General features: G+C 41.1%; 1 protein-coding gene across 1 annotated transcript; it reads left to right on the top strand.

The window, feature by feature from the left end:
- Positions 1-3,461: 3,461 nt before the first annotated feature.
- Positions 3,462-21,326, top strand: LOC133207131 (cytosolic phospholipase A2 epsilon-like). Its single transcript, XM_061343775.1, has 20 exons — positions 3,462-3,643; positions 6,595-6,667; positions 7,627-7,763; positions 8,114-8,245; positions 9,678-9,718; positions 10,420-10,462; positions 11,217-11,289; positions 11,484-11,653; positions 11,796-11,876; positions 12,410-12,447; positions 13,121-13,256; positions 13,897-14,033; positions 14,462-14,684; positions 15,388-15,502; positions 15,844-15,981; positions 18,184-18,291; positions 18,961-19,152; positions 19,607-19,773; positions 20,147-20,333; positions 20,869-21,326. Exons 1-20 carry the CDS (start codon positions 3,599-3,601, stop codon positions 21,075-21,077), a joined length of 2,445 nt encoding a protein of 814 aa, XP_061199759.1. The 5' UTR covers positions 3,462-3,598; the 3' UTR covers positions 21,078-21,326.
- Positions 21,327-26,497: the final 5,171 nt, after the last annotated feature.

Raw genomic sequence — 26,497 nt, 5'->3', positions numbered from 1 at the left:
TCCCCAGTTGAGTTACTTCTTATATTAAATTTCCTTTCTTAAATTAAAAAGTGCTTGAAATGAAAATATTTTACTGCCAGTAGACAATGAAAACTTTGCTGTTTTACTCAATACAATTTGTTTAAATAGTTTAGGATGTATACTTACCAACAAAAATGCTTATTTGTTTAGTCCTGCCTGTTCAAAGTGTAGATAAACAGGAGTGAGTAGTCTGCAACAACTAAAACCATCTTAAAACAGTCTGGGCAGATGCTCCATGAGATCTAGCACAAAACCACCATTAACATTTGTTGTGGGTTTGCACTTTTAAACTTTCTTCATTTTTCCTTTTATGGAAAATGTCTTTTTTGAATTGTTGAACGTGTTGCGGGTGACCTGTAAAAATTATGAGCCCATAACAATCTTTGCATTGCAGGATCAAGTCGAATTGCCAATACACTTTTTTGTGAATGAGTTTTGTGTCCTAATGACAGCTGGTAAAATTCTGAACAGAGAGTCTATTCAGTGAAAAAAGAATAGTCCAGGATTAAAATAAACCAGGGAAAATGCTTGGGTAAGTTGAAACATTTCATGCTAATGTTCTATGAGACGTCTTTTTTTTTTTTTGAAACATAGCTTCTTTTTAATAGTTTGCCTACCTCGTCAGCCCAGGGAACCCAACCTGAAAATAACAGGTTTCATTTACAGTCAAATAACATGTTTGGCTCGGCGCAAAATGACATTGTGAGAATTTTCATTTTGTCAAGAAGCAATGACAAATTATCTCAACAAATTGGTTCACAATGACTTTTGCCAACACTTTTGTCATTTATGATGTCAGACCAAACCTTACTTTTTGTGCAACTCCAGCCTAATGTTACAAGCTTAAAGACCAGGGCATAAATAATAACATTTGAAACTCTTTATGTTTTGAATAAATACACACTTTTGGTGGGATTTTTTTTTTTTTTGGTAGTTTCACTAGTCATAATCAGAAATATGATGCTATGTGCTCTGCATATAACCTTGGGAATTGCCTCCATTTGAACCTGAAATCCCTGGTGTGAAAAAATAAACAGAGTTTGTGGCCATAAACTTGTACCACCTCCAGCTCTGAAGAAATGTTATTTACATGCAAATATTTTGTGTATACAATACTGGACAATAAAGGCTTGTTTGTGAAATGGTAATTTTGCCTTGCTCCACATATTCAGGCATTTCAGTAATACACTCCAGGTTCACAGTCTGTTCCTTGTTCCAGGAAAACAGAACTGTTGTTATCTCTGCAAAGAGCATAGAAAATATTTGCTGTGAGTGTCATGGATAAAGGAACGTCTCAGAAACAGATTCAAGGGTACAAAGTGAGCCATAGTGCCTTTCTGCCATAAGGGCTGTCTCTGGTGTGGATTGCCAATGTTACTTGTGAAAACGAGAGCTTTCTGGCCACTGGCACTGTGAGCAACAGTCTCAGAGCTCCAGTCCTGGTGGACAGTCTGGTTTATAGCTTAGCCCTCCAAGGAGTTGTCGTAATAAAGCATTGCATTTACCTATGACTGAAAGATGCCAAAGTTGCCAAGAGTTCTCTGTGACCTAATGAAAAATGCATTTCATTAAGCTACATAATTGCAGCTGGCACATGGAGGAACCATGCCATGTATGTAGACACAATTCCTCATGGTGCTGTGAAGTAACATACCCTATGGCAAAAACTCATTCTACCAAGTTGACTGTAATGACTGTTGATGCTATTTTGCACAGGAATGTGCAAAGGGGGCTGTGCTGTCTGGTAGCAACGTTTAACCAGTAAATTCCAGAATGCTTAGGGATTGGGTAACTTTTTGCTCATAGACAACTTACCAGGAGAGCAGGGAAGCCAAAGGTTTCCATTCCCTCAGAGATTTTGGTCTGTTACAACCTGCTAAACATATAAACAGTTTTGGGTGTCCTTTTTAACCCTATTCCAGTGAGCTGGGAGCTGTGCTGGTTTCAGTGGTATAGGAGGCATCTTGGTGCTCACAGGGCAGGCACAAGTGTCCTGTAGCAGCTTCACAGGGGTGCTGAGGATAGTTCAGAGGATGGAGTGCATTCGGTGCTGAGTTTTGCCTCTGGCTGGCAGGGTTCATTGGGTCAGACATGGGCTCTTAAATGCAGTTAGATTGCAGCCAGAGTCCCAGCTGGAAAGTGGTGCGGAAGTGTTAACGGGGGATGGAGCTAAGCTAAGGAAAATCATTGCTTTAGGACTCTTCATCTAAACAAAAATAATAATAAGTTATAGGAAAGAAGGGAGAAAGAATACTGCTTAAGGAGAGACCCAGCCCCGCTGGACCAAAGCTGAGTACATATAAACCAACATGAGTGTGTCTGCTCTGCAAATGTAGACTTGGGATTGTAGAGATATATGGTACGGAAAGCCTTAAACTGGCTTTTGCAAGAACCAGTTTAGTCTGAGAGCAATAGTGTTGTCTCCTTTTATTTTTTCTTCAGTTGTTTTATCCTACCTGCTTACTGTCATGGATAATCTACACTCAATTAATATACTGTTGCCGCATTTTATTGTAGAGTATTTCTGTAGGTTTTGAGGTCTCACGAAGTGGAAAGTTCAGTGCTCAGATAAAAGAGCATCCGTTTCTTACTATTAGTTATAAACTTGCTATTGGCCAGCATTGGGCAAATGACTCAAACTGCATACTTCCTCCTGCTCTATACGTAAAGGTATTCCTATTTACTCGACCACAGAGTTCAGCTTCCTAGCATAAGAAAATGGGAGGGGAATAACTGGGTTTAAGAAATCAGGCAGAGGTGGGGCTCTGAGTCAGTTTATAAAATAGTTGCTCACCACCATATGAGACGCTTAAACTATTGGCGTCTGTGGAAGCTGGGAGATGTGAAATTGCATTGTCAGAGATAACACTGGACGTGTACATGACAATGACCACAATGGAGCAAGATGGCATTTTGTCTCAGGTAAGAAGGGTGCAGAGCAAAGAAAAGCAGCTGATATCTCAGCTGTTTTGCACATAGTGCAAAGATGGGACTACATTTTTGACTTACCATTGACTACAAATAACTGCACAGGATGGAGAAAGTGCCTCAGGAGCTCATTATCAAAATTTTAAAAATCATAGTAAACCATAGGAAGGAAGTGAAAACTACTTGAGCAATAAGAGTTTCTTTACTAAGGAAGCATTTTGTATATTAGAGGTTTTTTTAATTTTAGAGATGTATGCAGCCTTAGAGTAAGTATTAAATAGAAATGTGCTTCAAGGTGAAAGATTAACAACAGGGTGTGTGTATGGGAGACTGTTCCTTTAACAGTCAGGGCCAGGAGCCTTCCCTCCCCATGTGTCATGCAAAGGGTGGACCTTACCTGGCTGCTACGCCTCTGCCCAGGCTTACTGGGGCAAGCACGGAGCAAGCAGTGGCACCGAGCATAGCAGGAATCATTTGTACAGGCTCTACAGCCAGCACTGCCTACCGGCTCCTCTTCACTGCTGTTCTGCAGTTCTCGGTTCCTGATGAAGATTGCTTTCCAGAAACAAGATGGTTTTTGCAGGGGTAATGTTGTCCCTTCTTGTTGCAGGAGGTGATCACTCAAACCTCTCAGCTAGAAGAAGGAACTATGTGGATGAATTCCGATGTGGAACAGCAAACTCCTGTTACAAAGGTACCACAAAGGAGAATTTAAAATCAAAACTGTAGAAGAGACTTTCCTGCTGGGTGGAGCCTGGATGAGAACAGACAGGGTTCAGAATCTGCCAGTCTGATTAGCTCAGTAACCCACAGCTCCCTCTGCGAAGCACTGTCTCGCTTATCGTTTTAATCACTTCACTTATACAGTCTTGCTTCATGTTAAAGTCCTAGTGCTGTTTTCTGTCCTTGTTACATGGGAAATGAACCCTGTTTTAACAAGACTATTTTCTTCAAAAGGATGGGTTTGAATAGGCTTTCTGCTACATATGTCTTGCTAAATTTACTGCCAGTCTAGGTAATAAGAGCTGTGAAACTGTGGCAATTAAACCCACAAAGTATGTGGGACAATCTAGAAGCAGATTTTCAACACCTGGTTTCCTGGGTTAATCCTTCTTCTGGCCTTTACAAAAACCTAATTGTTTTCCAGGATATTTCAGACAAATTATATGAAATATTTCCTCTAAGAAATGAGAAGACCACATCAGCTGAAAAAGGCTTTTTGACCTTGTTCTCTCTAGTTTGAGGCCACTTAGTAACAATTAGGAACTCTCCCTTGTTCCGTTTCTAGCTGACTTAAGCTGCTGAGCAACAGGTGGTGTGCTTATAGTTTAAGGAATAGCCAGACCTTTCTGCTGATTAGTTGAACGGAAAACCCAAAGATGAGAAAATAGGCCCTAAAACTCAGCACTCTACACTCCACAGATCTTGGCAGGTTCAGAAGAACAAACCAAAGCTCTCAATTATTTTAGGCAAAACTCACCACTGACAGAATTTTGGCCAGCTGTAATTTATACCTCTGTGATGTCTAAGCCAAGGCTCCCTGGTTATGACAGGACATATCCACATGCCTGAGTACTTTGTTCACTCTGTACTCCTTCCCTGGCACTGTGAGATCACCACAATCCATGAAGGTAGCTCCAAGAGACCTCATCCATGAAACTGCCTTAAACCCTTCCAGGAAAGTGTCTTCACTACAGCCAGCCACTGGCAGTTACTGGCTCTGTAATTACTGAACACTTTCCATCTGTACTGCCTCCAAACCCCAAAACATATATTCATTGCTGTGTGCATTAATGCACTCAATAAACAATATGAAAGACATCACACAGGCATATATTCCATTGAGCCTATGAACACTGATGTACCTTTCTTTTTACAGATGGTAAGCACAGCACATTATTGACTCAGTACATACCAAATTGCTTTACTCAGGCCAAGTAGAGCAAAAGTCCTGCTCTCCTCTCCCACAGTACCTGTGTCACACATGCTTCTCAGTGAGACTAATGAATCAGTGTCATGCTAATGCCACTTCAGGACTGGAAATGGTCTTTTTGTAGTCATTTTGAGTATAGGTAGAGTGAGCAGGTTGTGTCCTACCTGCCCATGGCCCTGTAGTTGCAATAAATGCCTTTTGCACTTCAGAACTTTTGGAGTAACATTTTTCTGCTGATTTATATTCCATCATATTGTGTCTTTTCCTCATTTCCATGACTGGAGATTAATGGTATTTATTTGTTTATTTTATGGTAAAAGGACAAGGAATATGGGCTTATGTTTGGGCTCCAATATGAGAGGCTAAGAAGACAAGCATTAAGTCTTAATGTCAGAGACATGAGCTAATTAGGAAAGAGAGAAGTCAAAGGGAACAAACAAGTTTCTTATCAGTTGTAAAACACTGTGTTTACACTTCTTATGCAAAACAGTGCAAAGAAATTTCAGACATGAAGAGTTTACATGGTTCAAAACTAGAGAAATAGTTCTCACAAGACAAAATCATAGGTGAGCTCAGCTCAAGAGGAGCAGTTATGACCCTGTCAACTAAAAATATATGCATAGTGACTAGCATGGTGGAAGTGCAAAGCAGTGATGTCTTCCTCTGACATTGATAGCAGCATGGATATGTGTGCAGTTCTGGTGTCCTCAACATAAAAAGGACATGGAACTGCTGGAACAAGTCCAGAGGAGGCCATGAGAATGATCAGGGGACTGGAGCACCTCCCGTATGAAGATAGGCTGAGAAAGCTGGGGCTGTTCAGCCTGGAGAAGAGAAGGCTGCGTGGAGACCTCATAGCAGCCTTCCAGTATGTGAAGGGGGCCTATAGGGTTGCTGGGGATCGACTCTTCATTAGGGACTGTAGTGATAGGACAAGGGGTAATGGGTTAAAACTTAAACAGGGGAAGTTTAGATTGGATATAAGGAGGAAGTTCTTTCCTATTAGGGTGGTGGGGCACTGGAATAGGTTGCCCAGAGAGGTTGTGAATGCTCCATCCCTGGCAGTGTTCAAGACCAGGTTGGAGAGAGCCTTGGGTGATATGGTTTAGTGTGAGGTGTCCCTGCCCATGGCAGGGGGGTTGGAACTGAATGATCTTAAGGTCCTTTCCAACCCTAACTATTCTATGATTCTGTGATTCTATAGGTATCAGAGGTCACGTCTAACTGTGGGGACTCCTGTATGTTTAAAAGGGCAGGAATATGAGAAAACCATATCCTGTAGCCCAAGACACTGAACATGTGCAATGACTGGGTGAGAGTTGATTTCCACAACAATAATTTTATCACTTGCAAAAAGCCTAAGGCAGCTTTTCATTTTCTGCCTTGGAAATTTAACAAGTAAATCTCCCAGGCTGAGTCTCAATCTTACCGCTTTGTGCAGCTAGATTTTCACCAGAAAGCAAATAAATTGTCCATAATAATACAAATCCACATTTCATGCTATAAAGGTAGATAAGACTTTCAGTCTAGTACTTGATTTAGATATTAGTAGGAAAATACATGTGTTGGCTATTTCATAGCCGCATAGCAAAATTAGACTAAGTTGTTCATGATTTGGGTATTTCTTTCGATCATTTCTAAATATGCTCTGTGCAACTGGGATTTACTCTTGTCTTTTGTATGTTGTTCATTTTGTTTTTTTTTCCCTGCAGGTAGAAACATCTCTGTGTTACTTACTGACTGTAAGAGTCATAAGAGCAAGAAATATCCTCCGGGCAGATGTCTGTAAGTATCTGTAGTTCTCTCTTCAGTCCCCTTAAACTAGCTTATCCTGGTCCAGGAAAAAGTGCTGTCTAGATATTTTCCATGCTGGAGAAAGTCCTTTCACTGGCATACTGTTTCCAGCAGTTAGCCTAGTAAGTTACTTTTCTTTGCATCAGCCCTATTCTGTGCAGACGTAACTCTATAAGGTCACGTATGTACCTATTGCATGTATTTCTCTGCATCCCTAAAGCGAGCAGGGAAAGCTCTACAGTCTGTTGAAAGCAAGAAATGTGGAAAGATCTCCTGTGGTTTCTTCTGGAATATTTTTATGTGAAAAAGAACTCAAACTGGTTGGGATAATGGAGCAAATACTGAAAAGGGAGCAGCCTTATCTCAAAAGGAGCTGGCACTCAAGCTGAAGGCTAAGTAATCCAAATTAGCGTACCCCAATTCCCTATGACCAGCTTTCACAGATAAAATCCTGTTAGTTTTTGTTACATTTTGTAGGCTCATTTCTGATGGCCTGCAACTGAAATATAATAGAAAATCATAGCTTTACTTATGCAGAAACAAGAAGCATTTTTTTTCCCTCTGTTGTGAACTTTTTTTTTTTTACGGTTCTGTCTGACTAAAATAGAAGCTATCACTCTATTTCCTAAATCCTTCCAGATATAGGGTGCTATGGTTGTCCTGAATTATTCTATCCTGGGACATATTGATTACTTGATGACATAGAAGGAAAAGAAAATCCTTTATTTTTAATGTTTTTGTATACCTCTAATTACATTTATTCAGAGAAGAATCATGTCTCTCTTCTTTTGTCTCCATTCCTATTACCTAAATTGTAATGTTTATGTTGGAGAAATATATCATCATGTATCATAGTGTCTCTCTTTGAAGAAAAGCTTCATGCTGTTCAATTCATGCTTTCTTCTAGAACAAATCCTTATTTTAGGTGTGTTTGTGTTTTTAACATGCAGTAAGCCAGACTGATTGCTATGTAAGTTTGTGGCTGCCAACGGCTTCAACTGACAAATTTAAGACTAAGACCATCACGAACTGTAAAGATCCAGTCTGGAATGAAACCTTCTACTTCAGGATCCAGAGTCAGGTTAAGGTACTGAACTGGAACTTCCCTGTTAACCATGACCTATGGAGGAACTGCCAGGTTTTATCCTTTGCTAAGGGGACATAAGTAATGAGGAGGCAAGAAAAGGAGGCAAGGAAAGATGCAGAAATATGTGAAAATAACATATACCCTTATGATGGTTTTCCATGGTATGAAAGACAGGTATCTCTCAGCCATGGATGGAATATGACCTTTGAGATGTCTGATTTCCTCACAATCCTTTTCGTAGGTTTTGCCTCTTTTTCTTTATGTCCTCTTACTCCTGACTAAACCAGCTGTATTCAGGGTCTCCTGCTTTGAATGAGACATGAGACATGATAAAGTCCTTTTCTTCCCAGAATGTGCTGGAGCTGGCATTCTATGATAAGGATGTGATTACTCAAGATGACCACCTCTTCACGGTGTACTTTGATATAGCCAAACTTTCCCTGGGAGAGGAAGTCTTCATGCACTTCAAGTGCGATTCACAGGTGAGGTCTGAAATAAGGAATGGTATAGGTTGGCAAGAGCATGTTTGCTTTTCTGTCTAAAATATTATTTGCAAAATATTTCTTCTTTTTTCCTTCTTGTGTGTGGGCTGCCCAGGCACATAAAAGGGAGTTCTTTTCATTCTGATGTGGGAAAGCCTCTTCACACCTGGATCTGTAGGCACACTGACGGGTTTGGTGCTGGCCACAGTGGCTCACAAACTTCAGGTGTATTCGTAAAATTGACACTTTGCTGAACATGCTCCCATAGAGGATCAAGGAATGTGTCCATGCTAGTACATTATGCTTTTGTCATAACTTGTTACTTAACCTATTAATTAGGAAGTAATAACTCTGTGATCAGAAGGTGTCAAACCAGACTAGTTTCTAATTACGGACTGTGGCATGGGTGTTTAAATAAGGTGTCTAAGTCAGCTTGCCAACAAGAAATATTCTTAATTTGAATGTCCAGGGAGGCTCTGAAAGTTGCCCATCCCACCTCCTGGTATGTTTCGTCTGTCCCTTTCCTTTTCCAGTTCTCTCCCAGTCTCTTGTGCATTTGTCATGTACCATTCAGTTGATCAATTACCTACTCAAACTCCACCCTGCAGTTCATTATCTTGAAATGCGAGAATTTCTTTTTCTCCAAAATACCAGAGGAGCAATGTGTGGAATTCTACTAGCCCTTGGTAAAATAGAAACTTTTGGCTAGCTGTAACTCAGCTCATTACTGTCTGGATGGTTACAGGTGCTATATTCAAGCCTTTCATTATTGCATTTTCACAGCTACAGGAGTCAGAGCTCATACTCTTCAGGACTTTATAATATTTTTTCCTATATGAATAACTTTTTCATTTCTTTAATGCAATAGGTAATTTCAGCAGCTAAGTAACCTACAGTATGGTCTCTCTTCTCTGTTCATCATCCCTTCTGTCTCCACCTTTGTTTTCCTCTCTCCTGTGCTTTCTTCCTCCTAGGGATTATACTCTTCTTCACCACCTCACAGACCAGGCCTTAATGTCAGATTTACCTCTGCACCAATGCTCTCAACACATTGCTGAGTTAAGTGCTTCTCATTTTCCACAGCTGCTTTGCATGTCAACATTTCCCCTCCTTACACTAGAAGGCTTCAGTTGCGCCCCCCCAGCAGACCCTTTTTCTCTGCTGGCAGACAGCATCTCTGCCTTGGTCTGTCCCTTTTGTCACAGCAGAAGCAGGCAGCCAACTACTTTCTTTGTTAAAAATGGCTATCACAGCCATCCGGACACCGATCAATAAAGAATTGTGTGGCTCAAGAGACACAAATGTGAGGTGGAAGATGCCTCTATTTTAAATCTCTGTCAATCACTAATGATGCATGTGTAACTATATTGTGAGAGTGAGAACTTGCATTATGGGAACTGCCAGTAGAACAGTGCCTTCTTTTATTTTCCAGAAACAACAGGAGCTAGAAGTGGGATTTGCATTGGGTAATATGTGAGTAAACATTAAATAAAATATAATCTTCAGCAAAAAGAAACAGCAATTCAAATACATGAAATAATCTAGTCTAATTGTCTAGAGTGCATCATTCCTTGATGATGCTGATGATGAATACGGCTTCCTGAGGAATATGTGCTATGAGCTGTGTGACGACTTGGTGTACGCCAGGATAATCTTCCATGAACTTTAGACAGACAGGGAGAAGACCCTAAACCCTTTTCTTTGCCTAATGTAATGAATACTATTTAGGACCAGAATACTGGGACTGCTGTTTTGTTATGTGTTTGTCTTTGAATCAACAAGAGGCTTCACCTCTGTTCAAAGCACAACATGGAATAATACACTGGATTTCTGGTCTAGAGCCTTTTCTGTCCCATCCTCCAACAAACTGAAATTTGTAAAAAAACTAGAATCTGTGAAAATATCTGCAGCCTCAGCGTAAAGTCACTACATGGTTTGGTCCTGCTGTACCTCTTTTCTTCCTGAGCTCCAGGACTGGATGAGCTGAAGGATGACTATTGTGCCCTTCGTCACCTAGGGTGAAGAAAATTGTACTGCGAGTCTCCTGGGACTTTTCTTTCAAATCCAATATGCAGCTAAAAATAAGCAAAAGGAAAATCAGAAGGGTGTGACTCATGAATTATACTGTAATTATACTGACTTGTTAAAAATGTGTTTTTCTTTCTGTTTCCTAGTTCAGGCCCTCCTGAAACCATCATTACTAATGGAGTACTAGTGGTGAGTGTTATATTTTGTCATCTTTCTTGTCCTGTTGCCACACTTGCATCATTTGACTCACAGTCATGAGGCCAACATACCCTCTGACTGAGCAAAGCCAGCACTGAAACATTGTGATTTTCCAGTTCATCTGCCTCCCGACACATCCTCATGGATGGCAGTTGTGGAGAGGCTGCAGGTGGAAGAGTGGGGAGATCCCCCATGCTAGCATTCCTCCCATATTGTGAAGGCAACACATGGAAGTGGTTTAGGTCTGAGACATCGGTGCAGAACTGAACTCTCCCTTGAACAGAACTCCCCCTGAGTTCCCATATTGGCCAAATGACAGGGTTGGTTCCATCCCAGGCACATGTCATTTCCTGCATGCCTAACTGCACTTTTTACACATGGACTTTCTGACCACGTTGTTTGTTCATGTTATTAGCTTTGTTTCCTCATTATTTTTGTTTAAATCAGTCCTCTAGATCTTTGTTGGGATCCCAGGAGGGCTGTTTTTCACTTTGTCTTTACTTTCTCCCATCTTCATCCATGCTGCACCCCCAGCCTTGCCCTGGCTGCATCCCGTTTCTCAGAGACTCCTCCTGTTCCATCCAGCATCTGATATTGAGCTTGTGGTTGAGAGAAAATGTTTTCCTCCAGACAAAATGCACTGACTCTATGGCATTTGTATCATCATCAGTATGAGCTTAGACTAGGAAACAATCTTAGATGGAAAATTCCCTCCCATGAGGTATTTTATTCGTATCTCTTACAGTCTCGCAAAATCTGCCGCTTGGAAGTTCAGGTGATTGAGAAGAAGAAGAAAAAGGGGAAGAAATCTGTATCAAGTGAGCTATCCATCAGCTATTTTTAAATCATGATGTGCTCATATAATGAACACAATTGTTTTAATGTAAGAATCCAAAAACCAAACCAATAACAAATCTGAAACTTGAGAACAGTCTATGATCCGTAAGAATCTTGGTTTCCAATTCTGATGAGAAAACGTCTTTCTGCATATTTCTTTGTGTCTCTTCCTTAGAGAAAGAATTCTCCTTTAAAGTGCAAGGTTCTTATGAGGGCACCCAAGACATTACACTGGGATCTGACCTGCTCTTCAGCTGCTCCTCTCCTGCCAAATTCCACTATGCCAGATACAAGCAGCCAACACTGGATGTTACACTACCAGGGAAGAAACCACCTCCTGCCATTGTATGTTATAAGTGGACTTTACAATAAACACAGTCATGTCATGTAAAGTAACATGCACCATAAATAGTAACAATAATTTGCATTGTGCAAAGGGAGTAACATTCCTTACAATATGACCTTGGATATATTTGTTTTTTCTCAGTGCTCTTGTGCACATGATACAGGCTCTCCAAATGTGGAACTTCATTCCATTCCAAGCGGAAAAAACATGATCTTAGCAGAGGTGAGTGCCTGCTCTTTTGTGGGGTGGTTGTTTTTCCCTTCTCACACACCAGTGGGGCACCTGAACTAATTGGTGCAGCTCCAATCTCTTGCTGATACTGACTATGCTTTGCAAAGCACTTTTAGATTCTAAAAGAAATCTATATAGGATGAAAGAATCATGGATGTTATGGGATGTAAGGCAGAAAGGGAGGAGCAAATGCTGCTGTGTAGAATAGTAGTGTGGCTGCAGCTGTGTGGCTGCAGCCTGGCTGGCTAATGTTGGTAAAGATGGGTAAGGTGTACATTATCATAACTTTCTTCTGTACATAGCAGCTGTCTTCAGACATTACATTCACCAGAAAACACTGGGAATTACTGAACAGCTTCCCTGACAATAAACCAATAAACCACTAGATCTGTTCACATGTGCTCTTGGATTATTCAGAGCTCCCAATATGTAATTGCAATGCAGGAACAGCACACGTGAAATTCCTCCTGGAGCTGCAAGGGAGGAATATTCATGTTTTTACTGTTTTTATTCTTGCTTTTCAGGATAAAGGATTTGATTTATATGCAAAGGCAGAAGACTGGTAAGAGACTTGGCCAACCTTGGAGACTAACATGTCCTTAACTGAACTCATTTCCCCCGGCTTTTTACTGGGAGGAGGCACTCACAGTAGAACAGCAGGTTGTGTGACTAAGTGATGTGGATTCACATGCGCTGAAAGCTAACTATAGGTACAAAATTCACAAGTGTCTATAACCCATAGTGGGATATGAGTAATGAAGAAGATGCACAAAATAGAAGAAATAATACTACAAGCCAATTATGCTAGTCAGTGTTATGCTCAGCACAGTCTTTAACCTATTCTTTAACACTGTGCAAGAGTGCAACTGATAGCCTGGTACTGTTCATCAAAAGTAGACAAACTTTGCTGTCTAATTGAAGAAAAATGTAAGAGGTTTTTCCTACAGCTCTCAGTGCAGGCTAAACTATGACAGAATCCAGACAGCAGACATCTCAGAAATTATCTGCAGGAATGTCCTTCCTTAGGTTTCCTTTTGATAGCTGCTTAGACATTTAGCAGTCCCTTTTTCTATTATCCTTTCATGCAGTATGCTATACCTATTTGCGAGCGTTGGAAAGGTTCCTTCTGTAAATGTAGTACTTTGTGTGTCTGATTTATTTTCTTCTATTGGAAACTCTGAGCTTTTCTACCAATAATAACCCAGGATATTCTTATTTCCTGATCTCTGCTCCAGCCCAGACCACCTTGATGTGCGTTTGGGGTTTGACCTCTGCATGCAGGAACAAGACTTTCTACGCAAAAGGCAGCGTTATGTTGCTCCTGCTCTGAAGAAAGTCCTGCAGCTGGAGCATGATTTGCTGGACCATGAGGTCTGTAGGGCAAACATTAAAAACATCTAACAGATCCTTAGCAGTGGGGTCATACTCGCAGGATTTTTCTTCCCAGTTAATTTTTTTTTTCTGGTCTTTCCTCATCTTTTAAATTATGTACACTCCCAGCACTCTCCCATACCTCTCATTTCACCCTGCCATTTGTGTCTTTTGCAGTTGCTATCTGGAGTTCAACTCCTGATAACACCTTCATTGCAATCTTGGGTAGACATTCCTTACAGAGAAATAATTTCTTCCAGTCTTTACCCTGTGATTGTCATTGTTTTTTGTGTAATCTTTCCTTCTGTCTTTGACTTGGGAGAATTCTTTTTAATTCTTGCCTTTACAACTTTTTTATCACTTGTTTCGTTTGCACTAATGCATTTTCGTTTCGGTTTTACCAAATATCCATATTGAACACTTTCGAGACAAGCTACCTAAACAGAAACTGTCATTACTTTCATCTTTATTCTCCTTTATAAAATAAGTTGTAGCTTATTTTTCAGTAGAAATCATTTGAAAAAAGGGTCTGTGTCTGGGCATGTGTGGTGGTGTCAGGCTTTGTGTATCTCTGCTGAGAGCCCCAGTCAGCTGCAGTCCACTGTGTGACACAAGCCCTTTCTGCTCATGTGTTGCACAGACCCCGGTGGTGGCAATCATGACTACAGGAGGAGGGATGAGATCTTTGACCGCACTGTATGGCAGTCTAAGGGGGCTCAGGAAACTCAACGTCTTGGACTGTGCCACGTACCTGACTGGCTTGTCTGGTACTACGTGGTAAGTAGGTCTGGGCAGCTCTTGGCTGGCATCTTCCTGATAAAACCAATGCACAGAAGTAGGCTGGGACTGACATGCAGTAATCTACCTATAATACCATCAGCAGACCTGGCTTTTTATCTCCTTCCAAAATTGACAGATTACATTCTTTTCATGGAGTAAGGTTTGCAACAACATGAAAACAAGTGCTTTTCTGAGAATGGCTTATGAAAAATGGCTTATGCTATTTTGGCAGCTATCTTGACTGTGACTTTAAAGGGAACATGATAGTTTCTTAGGGAACTGAAGATAGGAAATCTTTATTTAATTTCAAATCAAAAACTTAAATTAGAAACCTAAAATACAGCCATTGCCTAACCTTAACCCTAACCCTACTTCAAAATTTGGTATGTTTTTTTTCCCTCTTCAAAATATATTTCCTCTTATAGGACCATGTCAAACTTGTACAGAGATGCTAACTGGTCACAAAAGGATCTCAACAAGCAAATCAGTGAGGCTCGAAAACATATGACAAAATGCAAAATAAATTCCCTTTCCTTGGAGTACTTGAAGTATTACAAAAAGCAGCTGTCTCAAAGGAAAAAAGAGGGCCGCAAAACATCTTTTATAGATCTCTGGAGCCTTGTCCTGGAATCTTTTTTGCATGATGGGGTACAGTATGTCATAAAGCAGCATTTACAGTGGCTTACCATTTTCTGAAAACTAATTTCTGGAGAAGATATTTTCCTTCTAGTTCTGATAGAAGTAGTTTGTTACAAAACAGTGTGATTGTGCATATGCAAATGCACAGCCATTTCCAAAACATTTGGTGGCTGTCATTTAGATGTCCGACCATGGTGGAAATCAACATCCTTGCTCTTGAGATTTTGGATATGTTTTTCTAAGAAAACTCCAAGATAAACATTTTGAAAAAAAAATTATATTTTAATATTTTTGTCTTTTTCTGCAAGTATTTTATTTCAAAAAGCAAAATTACAGACATTATCTTAATGCCCATGAGAGGTATTAACAAACGGACCATCAGACTTTTGAAATAGCTGAGAGGCCTTACATAAGCTTGCAGCATAATGCATTAAACTGGTTTAGTCCAAAAGTATTGCTTTCTGCTCTTCATCATTTCCTTCTATTTTCATCCTAATGAGTCATCAAATAATCTGGCATCAGATTAAATGCCTGCAGATATTTCAATAACAGAATACTTACAAGAATTTTGAAAAATATGGAACATTTCATAATTTAATCTCAGCACACACTATACTTTAGAGGCAGATTTTTTTCTGCCCTTCAAGCTTAGACACAGAAAAAACATTGTGCTAATTTTCATCTCAGTGTAACCGTATTTCTGGAATCACAGAAAGACAACCATAGACTCTCCGATCAGCAACGGGCCATTGATCGTGGTCAGAACCCATTGCCTATCTATACTGCAGTCAATGTCAAGAGCAACTATAGCACTCTGGATTTCAAAGGTAATGACAAGACTTCTGAGAGTCATTTGTCTTTATATTTAAGGTGATAAATTCCTGGACAGTCTTTTCAGATAGTCTAAAAAAAGACCTCTCATTTAAAGATGAGATCCTCAGCTGATCTGTATTCATACAATGTCCTTGCTGTCAAGTAAAAGTTTGCCTATGCAACAGACTGAAATATATTCCAAAGCCTTTTCATGTGCATGAGTTTTCATCTGTACTTTGACTTCACTGCAGAAATTGTTTGAATTTTTAACTCCTTTCCTTCCCATAATAAAACCAGCATTTTTATCAACAAGGGTAGTAAAGCATTGTTCTCTTCTTTGCATTCCTTGTCACAGAATGGGTGGAGTTCACCCCTTATGAGGTGGGATTGCAAAAATATGGGGCTTTTGTTCGCACTGAGGATTTTGGCAGTGAGTTCTTCATGGGTCGGTTGATGAAGAAGATCCCTGAATCCCGGATCTGCTTCTTAGAAGGTAAGATCTTGAAACCATCCGAATGACTTATTTGTGTACATATATGTGAGCTATATAAACTAAGAACTAATAAAGCGCTGGTGCACGACTGATAGGGCATTTTCACCAGAGAGGATAAACATTTCATTGATGAATTAATAACTACTATAATGGGTTCATTTTACTGTAAAAAAGAAAATTCAAAGCAACAGACCAATAGTTACTTTCCTTTTTAAAGCTAATTTTGAATAAAAATACAGTATCACTTCCAGTGCAACAATAAAATTCAGGTCCCTGGGAATCCATGGCTCTGCTCATGCTACTCCAAAAGCATAAACTCCAGATCCTCTTGCCTGTCTCACAGGTAGTCAGTAATTTGTGTGCTTCCTATAGACAGTTTACATGAGCCTTCTCGCTGATTCTTCCATGCATCAGGATAGGTTTGAACATGCCAGGTCCATCTGCTCCAGAGAGTCACACATCACTGTCTCCAGTTTCCACATTGCCTGGGCAAGCCTGGGGGGGAAATGGTCTAGTCATATCTAGAAACATTTTTATTATTGGCTGAAGTGGAGCATGGATACACGTTTTCCAGATGAAGACAGAAGTTGTCAACTTGTGACTGATTCCAGATGCAAACTTCGGTTTGTTCAGCTGACCACTGGACTTACAGAGAGGGAGATACTGCTTTGTTTTATCCTAAGCCTATGTTGGATGTACATATATTTGCACTTCCTGAGCAAGAAAACCGTGAGAAGTTGTGCCCTAAGGGATAAACACAGCATTCTCATAGATAAGCTAAGGAAGTGTGGGCTTGACGATCAGGTAGTGAGGTGGATCAAGAACTGGTTGGAAGGAAGAAGGCAGAGAGTTGTGGTCAGTGGTGCAGAACCTAGCTGGATGTCTGTGACTAGTGGAGTGCCTCAGGGGTCGGTGCTGGGACCAGTGCTGTTTAATATTTTCATCAACGACCTGGATGAGGGAACCAAGTGTACTCTCAGCAAGTTCGCTGATGACACTAAACTGGGAGGAATGGCTGACACACCAGAAGGCTGTGCTGCCATTCAGCGAGACCTGGACAGGCTGGAGAGTTGGGCGGGGAGAAATTTGATGAAATTCAACAAGGGCAAGTGTAGAGTCTTGCATCTGGGGAAGAACAACCCCATGTACCAGTACAGGCTGGGGACTGACCTGCTGGAAAGTAGCGAAGGGGAAAGGGACCTGGGGGTCCTGGTGGATAGGAGGATGAACATGAGCCAGCAATGTGCCCTTGTGGCCAAGAAGGCGAATGGCATCCTGGGGTGCATTAGAAAGTGTGGTTAGTAGGTCAAGAGAGGTTCTCCTCCCCCTCTATTCTGCCTTGGTTAGGCCACATCTGGAATACTGCGTCCAGTTCTGGGCCCCTCAGTTCAAGAAGGACAGGGAACTGCTTGAAAGAGTCCAGCGCAGAGCCACAAAGATGATTAAGGGAGTGGAACACCTCCCTTATGAGGAGAGGCTGAAGGAGCTGGGTCTCTTCAGCTTGGAGAAGAGGAGACTGAGGGGTGACCTCATGAGTGTTTACAAATATGTAACGGTGGGTGTCATGATGATGGAGCTAGGCTTTTTTCAGTGATATCCAGTGATAGGACAAGGGGCAATGGGTGCAAACTGGAGCATAGAAGGTTCCACGTTAACATCAGGAAGAACTTCTTTACTGTGAGAGTGACAGAGCACTGGAACAGGTTGCCCAGGGGGGTTGTGGGGTCTCCCACATTGGAGATATTCAAGGCCTGCCTGGACAAGTTCCTGTGTGATGTACTCTAGGTTACCCTGCTCTTGCAGGGGGTTTGGACCAGATGATCTCTCGAGGTCCCTTCCAACCCTTGGGATTCTGTGATTCTGTGTTTCTCAAGGTCAAAAATGCATGGTCAAAACTCATCTCTCTGTGTTAACAGGCTTGTTCTCAAAAAGGGAAGCCTACAAATCTAGAGGCTGTAAGATCACTTTGAAGTTAGGTCCTTTCAGCATAATTTCCCATCAAATCTCTCAGATTGAAAACTTTCATCCTTTATTTTTATACAAGCCCTAAGAAGCAGCAGCCAAATAAGAATGACACATCATCCATTTAAAACAAACGAAAAACACAAGACTCACAAATTTCTTCTCATGATAACAGTTTTTCAATTCATGATGTGTGAATGTTATAAGTGAACAAATTAGAAATCTCTTTCCTTTTTACAGGAGTGTGGAGTAGTTTATTCTCATTTAACGTATTATATATCTGGAATTTGTCCCATTCATCAGAAGATTTCTGGCATAGGTGGACCCAGGACAAAATCGACAATATAGGTAAATTATCATACTTCTTCCTTACTATTTGTTGCTAGGTAGAGTTAATGTTAGATAAACTATTATACCCATCTGCTACATGAGATGTGCACAGTAGATTTGGCTTTTTTTTTGGAGGGTTTCTTCAAAGGCCATGTTGCCTTTCTGGAAGGAATTGGGTTCAGAATCTCATACTGCAAAGCATAACTGGATAGTTTAAAAATCTCCAGTCCTGTGAACTGTGTACTCACTGGGAGTGGAATACTGATACTGTCAGATGAGTAATATGTTCAAGAATAATAAGATTTATCTGTAATTACTAATAAAGGAGAAAGTTTTTTACTATAGTAAGTAAGAGCTACTGTAATACAAATAAGTACAACAGCTATCCTTTTCCAAAGCCTCCGTTCACTCTGTTACACAAGTTTGCATATGTCCAGAGTAGATTTTTATTCCTGCCTGATATTGTGTCTTGTTTTTTATCCAAGTCTGGACTACATAAGAAATGGTATTTGGCTAGTAAGAGTAGCACTGTATTTTCTTTTTTACTTTTGTCACTTGTGCTCACTGAGTTTTTTCAACATAGGCCTTTTAAATTAAAAATCCACTGGATTTTTACTACTTACCCTGACACCTTTGGGGATGGCCTTGCTCTAGGCAGGTAGGATTTAACACATTTTCCCTGTGCAGAGGAGGAACCCCTCTTACCACATGAGCCACATGAGCTGAGGACTCGCTTGTTCACCCCTCCGGGCCCCCTCGGCAGCACTCTCCGCAGTGCTCTCACTGACCGTGTCTGCATTGCCCAGGACCACAACTTCCTAAAGGGCTTCCAGATGCATAATGACTACCTGGAGAACAAGCACTTCTGCAGATGGAAAGGTAACAGAAGACCTCTGTGTCTGGGGAGAGAAAACCCAAATCTGATCTTAAACCCATTCTCCAAGATTAGAGGCAATGTTTGGGTGGAAGCACCATTAGATAAATCAGTTGTGGCACACTGGGATGTAACATAGTGTAGTGTTCATCTCTATGCCAATTTGATGGTGGCACACACCTCCTGAGGCAAGGGCACCAGCTCCTGGTGATGGTTGTCCCTTTCTCTGAAGACACACTCAGTGGAGAGGCACAAGAAACTCCCTTCATGAATGTTGCCACTACAACATACAATTGCATGTGGCTGGAGTTGGGAGAGCAGAAGAAAAGGGATATGGAAAATCTCCCTTTCCCAAAGATGGTAACCAGTTATGACTCTGTGGTCATGATATAAAAGGGAAAAAGAGGCTAACCAGTTTTACTCTATTGCACTTATAGCAAGAAAAATCTTTCCTTTTAGATACCGTGTTAGATACGTTTCCCAACCAGCTGACACAATCGGAGGAATTCCTTTCTCTGGTAGATACGGGATTTTTCATCAATACAAGCATCATGCCACTTTTAAAACCAGAAAGAAAGGTGGACATCATCCTGCATTTAAATTACAGTGCAGGATCCCAGACACAGGTGAGAGGAATTGAAGCAGTCTCTATTTCTTCTTCAACAGCTGAATACCTGGAAGTTTGTAACACTTAGGTATTCTCTCTACTGTTCCTACTAAAAATCTCGATCGCTAGCATTTGTAGCTTAATTCTGCAGATACTTCATTTATAGGCAGTGCATATTCTCATTTGTTTTTCTTGCATGATACAGTTGTTTTGTGCTAAAACTCATAGAAAAGAAAAAAATATTCTCTCCAATGATGCAGTGCTTTCCAATAGGGATTTCAGAGTTTTCAAGCAGCTAGCTTGGAAAATGGCCCTCTTGTTGCTGGACTTCAAGAAATCCTGATCCTTGAAATCCTCTTTAAGTCTTCATACTGTTCTGTTAATTGAATCAGGCTCTGGACCAGACCTGCAAGTACTGCTCAGAGCAGGGAATCCCTTTTCCCAAGGTGGACTTGAGTGAAGAAGACAACAAAAACCTGAAGGAGTGTTACCTCTTTGATGGTGCTGAGACACCAGGAGCTCCAGTACTGCTATTTTTCCCACTAATTAATGATACCTTCCAAAAATACAAAGCACCAGGTAAGTAATCAAGTATGTGAAAAAAAGGTTTACATCATGGGCAGCCTTAAAAACATGCACCTTATTAAAGGAGTGTATCTAATACTCTAACCCCTGAAGTTCACATTGGCTCATTTCAGTACACCAAACCTTGCTGCTGCTTAAAGTTACTCTTTTTTTCCCATGTCAGATTTGATGCTGTGGCTGTGCTGTTTTGATCCCTAAGATAGATAGTTTGGAGATAACTTTGATGTATCTTCATGAGCCACAGGTAGAGCTCAAAATTGCAATGCAGACCAGTGTAAGAGGACTAATCACCATTTTTCTCCTCTCGTCATGTAAAGCATCTGATATCCACCTGAAGCAGGGACTGAGCTGTCAGTTTGAAAACAGAATTATTTGTTTAATAAAAAAATTTAAACCCACAAGATCAATTTAGACTATGAACTCTCTCTGTGAAGACACTTCTCTTTTCCCTGCCCTATTAAGAATTTGCTTGCTTATGACCAGAGTAGCTCGCATCGCTCAGCAGTGATTTGTCACCCCTTCCTCCTAGGTGAGAAGCGCTCAGAGTCAGAGATGGATGATGGCAAAGTTGATCTCTATAGTTCCTGTTCCCCTTATTCAACATATTCAGTTCAATACACTGAGAAGGTATATGACCGTCTGGTTCAGCTGGGTGAATACAATGTCCTGAATAACAAAGACCTCATTATGAAGGCCTTGCACACAGCAGTGGCACGGAAGAGGCAGAAAAAGAAATAATGTCAAAGAAAGATGCTATTTTGTCTCAACCTACTGAGAGACTGAAGCTCCCTTACAGGAAACCAGCAGGCTTCGAAGGAATTCTGCTCAACCTCACTAAATGGCAATCTCAGATGAACAAAGAAAAGACTGAAAAGAAACTTTTTCTCCAAAGAATTTCACTGAATCAATTCATTGCAATTCAGCTGCACCAGTGGAGTCCAAGTCATTGTACGGTGCAGAAAATAGGCAACCATGAAGAATAAGGTGCTAAAAGGGTGCTAGTTACCTTGAGAAAGTGTCTGAAATGTTTGTCTAACATGTTGAAGGCAGACTACATTAAAAGCATATTTTATTATCTCTGCTGGTGTTTTGCATCTGTGAAGTGGTAATGAGGCAAGCAGCAGCCTGTGGAATGGATTTGTGACTGGGACCATGACATATCACAGGCAAGGGTTTAGAGAAAGAAAGGCACACGTCATATGGACTCCTGTGGGCACAGATCACCTGCAAGGGAGGCTTTGGACAGAGGCAGAAAAGACACAGGCCATGGGTACCAGATCAACCGAGAAAGCAAAAGTGTTGATGAAGTTCTCCACTGCTTGACTGCCAAGCTCCTCTGTGCACTTCCTCACTGCTTCTTGGTTATCCATACCTCTTCCTGCTCCTGGTGTGAGTGGCAGTAACGTAGTAACTAGAAATACAGGCTAAACAAAGAAACACTGCTGGCTTTAAAACCCACCCCCAAAACAAGAGCAAGGTTATGTAGGCCCTTGATTTCACCAGCTCTCCCTGCCTTTGCTGTTGGCTGGGTCTTGCATAAGCTCAACACTGGCAGAATTAGGAGGCAACCACATGGGGGATAAAGGGTTTTGCATGATCCTGGTGCAAGAAGGATAATTTTGTGCTATGCAGTAGGGCATCTAAAGAGGGTCTTCTGCTCTAGGAATCTTATTCTTCCCTCTTGAGGTAAGAAAAATTTAACTATGGTGTTCCCTTTAGCCATCTGTGAAGAAGACAAGAAAGGTGCAGACCTACAGAGATCCCTGAAAGCTCCAGGAAGGCTTGCTATAGCAAGTATATCTTTTTGCATGAGCAGCTTCTGCAGGAGGATCTGTGCCTCCTGAGCAGTGATTTCTCCTGGTCTGGCTCTGCATCAAACCCAGCACCTACATGCACATACACAGCATAATTTGCCCATTTGAGCCAAACGTGCCATGGTGAGAGGTTGTCTACCCTAGGCTTCTGTCATTGTTCCCAGGAGCGAGGAGACAGGAGAGCTTTTTTTGCACTCAGCTCCTCTTGCATGCCTCTCACTGCCTGATTTGTTCCCTAGGGTTAAGATACCTGCTAATTGGAAGAAAACAACTAATTCCAAACCCAACCAACCAGCAGTAATCCCCTCTCCCCCCAAAACAGTAGAGAAATAACCTCATGAGATTAAACCCCATGCAATCCTGGATCACACATTCATAGCAATATGCAAAAATATTTCTTTCCAAACACACAGATAGGCTTATTTTGATTATGTTCATTGCAGGTGACCCTGTGTAGTCAAGGTACATGGTCAAGGCTTTGACCACCTCTCTGGGAAGCCTGTTCCAGTGTTTGACCACCCCCTTGCTAAAGAAGTGCTTCCTAATGCCCAGTCTAAGCCACCTCTGGTGCCGCTTTGAACTATTCCCATGTGTCTTATCACAGGATACAAGGGAGAAGAGCTCAGCACCCCTCTCCACTTCCCCTCCTCAGGTAGCTGCAAAGAGCAATGAGGTTGTCCCTCAGCCTCCTTCTCTCCAAACTAGACAAACCCGAAGTCCTCAGCTGCTCCTCACAGGACATCCTTTCCAGCCCATTCACCAGATTTGCTGCCTTCCTCCGGACACATTCAAGGACCCTCACGTCCTTTTTATACTGAGGGTGCCAGGACTGCACACAGTACTGCAGGTGAGGCTGCACCAACACTGCATACAGCGGATAATCCCCTCTCTTGACCAGCTGGTTGTGTTGTGTTTGACACACCAAAGGGTGCAGTTTGTTCTCCTGGCTGCCAGGGCAGACTGCTGACCCCTTCTGAGGCTGATGCTGACTGGCACCCCCACATCCCTGTCTGCAGGTCTGCTCCCCAGCCACTCCTCTCCCGGTTTATACTTGTGCATGGTGTACAGGATTCTGCATTGGGTTTACATGGTGAGGTTTTGGTAGCAGGGAAGGGTGCTGCTGGGGTGGCCTCTCTGGCTTTCAGCCATATTTCAAGGCTCAAATAGAGATTTTATCTGTTTTCCAAATGAGTAGCTAAAGGTATTCACAGTGTGCTTAGCTGAGTCATGTCACTCTGAAGCTTTAAATAGCCTCATCAGAGCCTGGTAGAGGGATCAGAACACAGTGTTTCTGTAATGACATGCCAGCCAAGGGCAAAAGTGCTTTGTGCAGCTCCTTATTTCAAAATGCTGTGAAGAAGGAGTGTCAGCGGCTGGAAGGGGTGTCTATGCAATGCCTGCCTTGTTCCTGTAAGGGAGCTCTCCTGATATAGTCAACTTTTATTTCTGTGCCACTGAGAAGTTGTAGCTTTAACAGTGTGGTTTGTCCAGGTTAGTTTGTTGGGTTTTTTTGTGTGTGGATTATGGACAGCTTCTGGCTCTCATCTCTCCTTCACTTGGAATTAATCCAGAATGAAAATCTGAGTTAGTCTTCTTGTAGTCAGCCTGGGTGGGTTTTCTCAGTTCACTTTGAATCAGTTCACTTTGAACAGTCAGCGTGAACCTCTAAAAGGATGGTTCTTATAGCTAGAACAGGTCAGATTTCCTTACAGTGTATCACTAGTTCTTCCAGCCTCAGTTGTTCACACATCACGGGGGAGCTGCATATCTCCCATGTGGTTTTGTGTTTGCTTTTTCTTCTAGGATACCACCAAATGGGTCTTTTAAATGACTGTGATGATCTGCATAACATCTCATTTTTAACATTTTCTAGAGCATGGTTTTGCTCAGTCAGGCTTAACTCAAGATTCAGTAAGCCTGAAGGAGGCTTTTTATATCTTTCAAATGCAAAACCAAACCAAACTGAGAAGTTTAGCAAGGAGCAGCAGTAGGCTGCAGTAAAGACTGGAAGGTCTTGGGAGAGGTGAGAAAGGCAACTGAATACGTTGAATAAGGGGAACAGGAGCTATAGAGATCAACTTTGTATTGGAGGCTGGAGCTAAGCCTGGAGGAATATTTAGGTGTTTGCATCTTTTGCCTTTGCAGTCCTTATTTGCAAGTACATAATGATAAGCCTTTAGGAAAACACTGAGGGACAGTTTTCTGGGGCATGGTTTTTCCATTGCTGCTTGCTGGTCCTACCAGCTTGAATTCATTTAACAAGTCAACCCTGTAAGTGTACACAGCTCTTGAACTGGTTAGCTCTGTTTAGCTCCTATTAGGCTGTGAAAGAACAAAACAGCGAATGCAGCTTTGTATTTGTACTAATTATTCTTCTTATTTCTTCACAAACGACCACCAGTATCTTGTTAGACTTGTTAGATGTCAGACCTGTTCTTTAAGGACTTCAGGAATGGTGAAATCACCACATTTCATGGAAATATGTTCTAGTGGGTGATCATCTTCCAGCAATAAGTATGCACTTTGTTTCCAGCCTCAGTTTGGCCAGAGCCCAGACATTAGTTCTTGTTAAATCTTTTCCTAGTACTTTAAAAGCCATTGCATAATAACTGTTTCTTCACTAGGATCGTTTTTAAAAAATATACCAAGGTTACATCACAGTCTTCTTTTTGCCAAACCAGTATATTCGGTCCTCCAAGTTCTCATTATAAACGAAAGAAAACCAAACCCAACCTTTATTTGCTATAGGGAGCTGTATCTCTGTTCTTGCACTCTCTCCAACTCTTTATTGTTCCTTTATCAAATGCAGACTCCAGTACCCTTCCTACTATAGCTATACACTGAAATGAACATTGATTTGTTGTTTTTCTGTTCTTACATATAAATGACATCCCATTTTCTATATACAGAATCCATTGTCCTCATTTGCCATTACCGACTTCTGCTGAGTTGTTTGTCCTCCGTGAGCTCATGACTTAGTGTTTTTGACACTAGTCTTCCCTTTTGTAAGGGGTAGTAATTCGCAACATACATTTGTCATGCCTTTAATCATAACTTCATGCCTCAGCACGTTAGAATTATCTGTAGTTAATCAGACCAGTCTATCAAGCAGGTCAAATCATTCTGCAATATGATTGCCCTATCCTCAGTATTACTCAGCATTCCATCTATCTTTGTTCTACTGCAGATCTAGCCAGTCAGGATGCTGTGTTTATTTCCAAATCACTCATGAAAATGTTAAATAGAGATTCAGACTGGTAAAGTCTTAAATATTCCTCATAAGAAAACATTTTTCAGTGATGTTTTCCCCTGAGGACTAATTCTGAACTTAGTTAGCTAACAAGTTCTTCGCCTAAGTAACATACACTTTTTCTCAATCCTTGCATTAAAAAATCTTACTATCTTTTCACAGCAGACTACAAGTAAAAAAAATCTTCAGCTGCAGGATAGAACAAAACCAGTTTCTTCTTATTAAAAAACCCACTATTTATTTTACACTTGGCTTCCAGAAGGTAGCTTAGGGCTTACCAAAACTGATCAGCACTTTAAAGGGAACTTCTGGCTAATGCTAACCCCAGAAAGACTTTTTTTCTGTTCAGTCATCTTGCATTGTCAGTTTACTATCCCATGCATCTTACTTGTGGAACACCCTATAATTGCTTTGGGATCCTTTACAGCTTTACTGCACTCTGCTCTCTGAAAGGCAGCTCTAGTACCCTGGTTTGCAAGATCAATGCATCCAAAGGAAGAGCACACTTCAGTTTTGGCAGCACCCCAGTATTACCTCCAGGGCATCCTTAAAATGAGGAAATTAAAGAAGAATTTCTGTGTATAATCCAAATATGAGTTTTGCAAAGCTTAATAGAAATTAAAAAAAAAAAGGAAAAAATCAGAATTTTATCTACCTTTATTAAGATCAGCTCCTGTAAGTTTTCCTGTCCCTTTTTCCTGCCCTGTTTTTTTCCTGGCTATAGGGTTCTTAAGCTGTTTACCAAACCATATGGCTAAACATTCAGCTCATAAGCAAGTCATGTAGGCCCCTTAGTTTTGCCTTCATGGAAAGGGTTTCAGCCATCATTTTTACTCCAAATCTCCCTTGAGTTTTTACACACACACTTACACGCACACATGATTTGGCTGGGTGGAATTATCTGCTGTCCAGACAGCAAACTGTATTAGTTAATGACTGTTCTAAGCCTAACTAATTAGACAGCATCAATCATTTTGAGGGAAAACACTCCCTTGTGAGGTAGAGTGCAATTTTCAGTGCATAATTGCTTCATATGCTGAAACTTGTATTTAATATAAACATATGTATGTTAACAAATGCTGTACAAAGTATAC

Source organism: Neopsephotus bourkii, unplaced genomic scaffold (genome assembly GCF_033783945.1).
Source record: "Neopsephotus bourkii isolate Nb327-2 ecotype Australia unplaced genomic scaffold, CSIRO-AGI_Nbou_v1 NB_1825, whole genome shotgun sequence".
NCBI classification, from domain to species: Eukaryota; Metazoa; Chordata; class Aves; order Psittaciformes; family Psittacidae; genus Neopsephotus; species Neopsephotus bourkii.
Note: the sequence above shows the minus strand (reverse complement) of the source record. Positions and strands in the feature narration are given on the sequence as shown.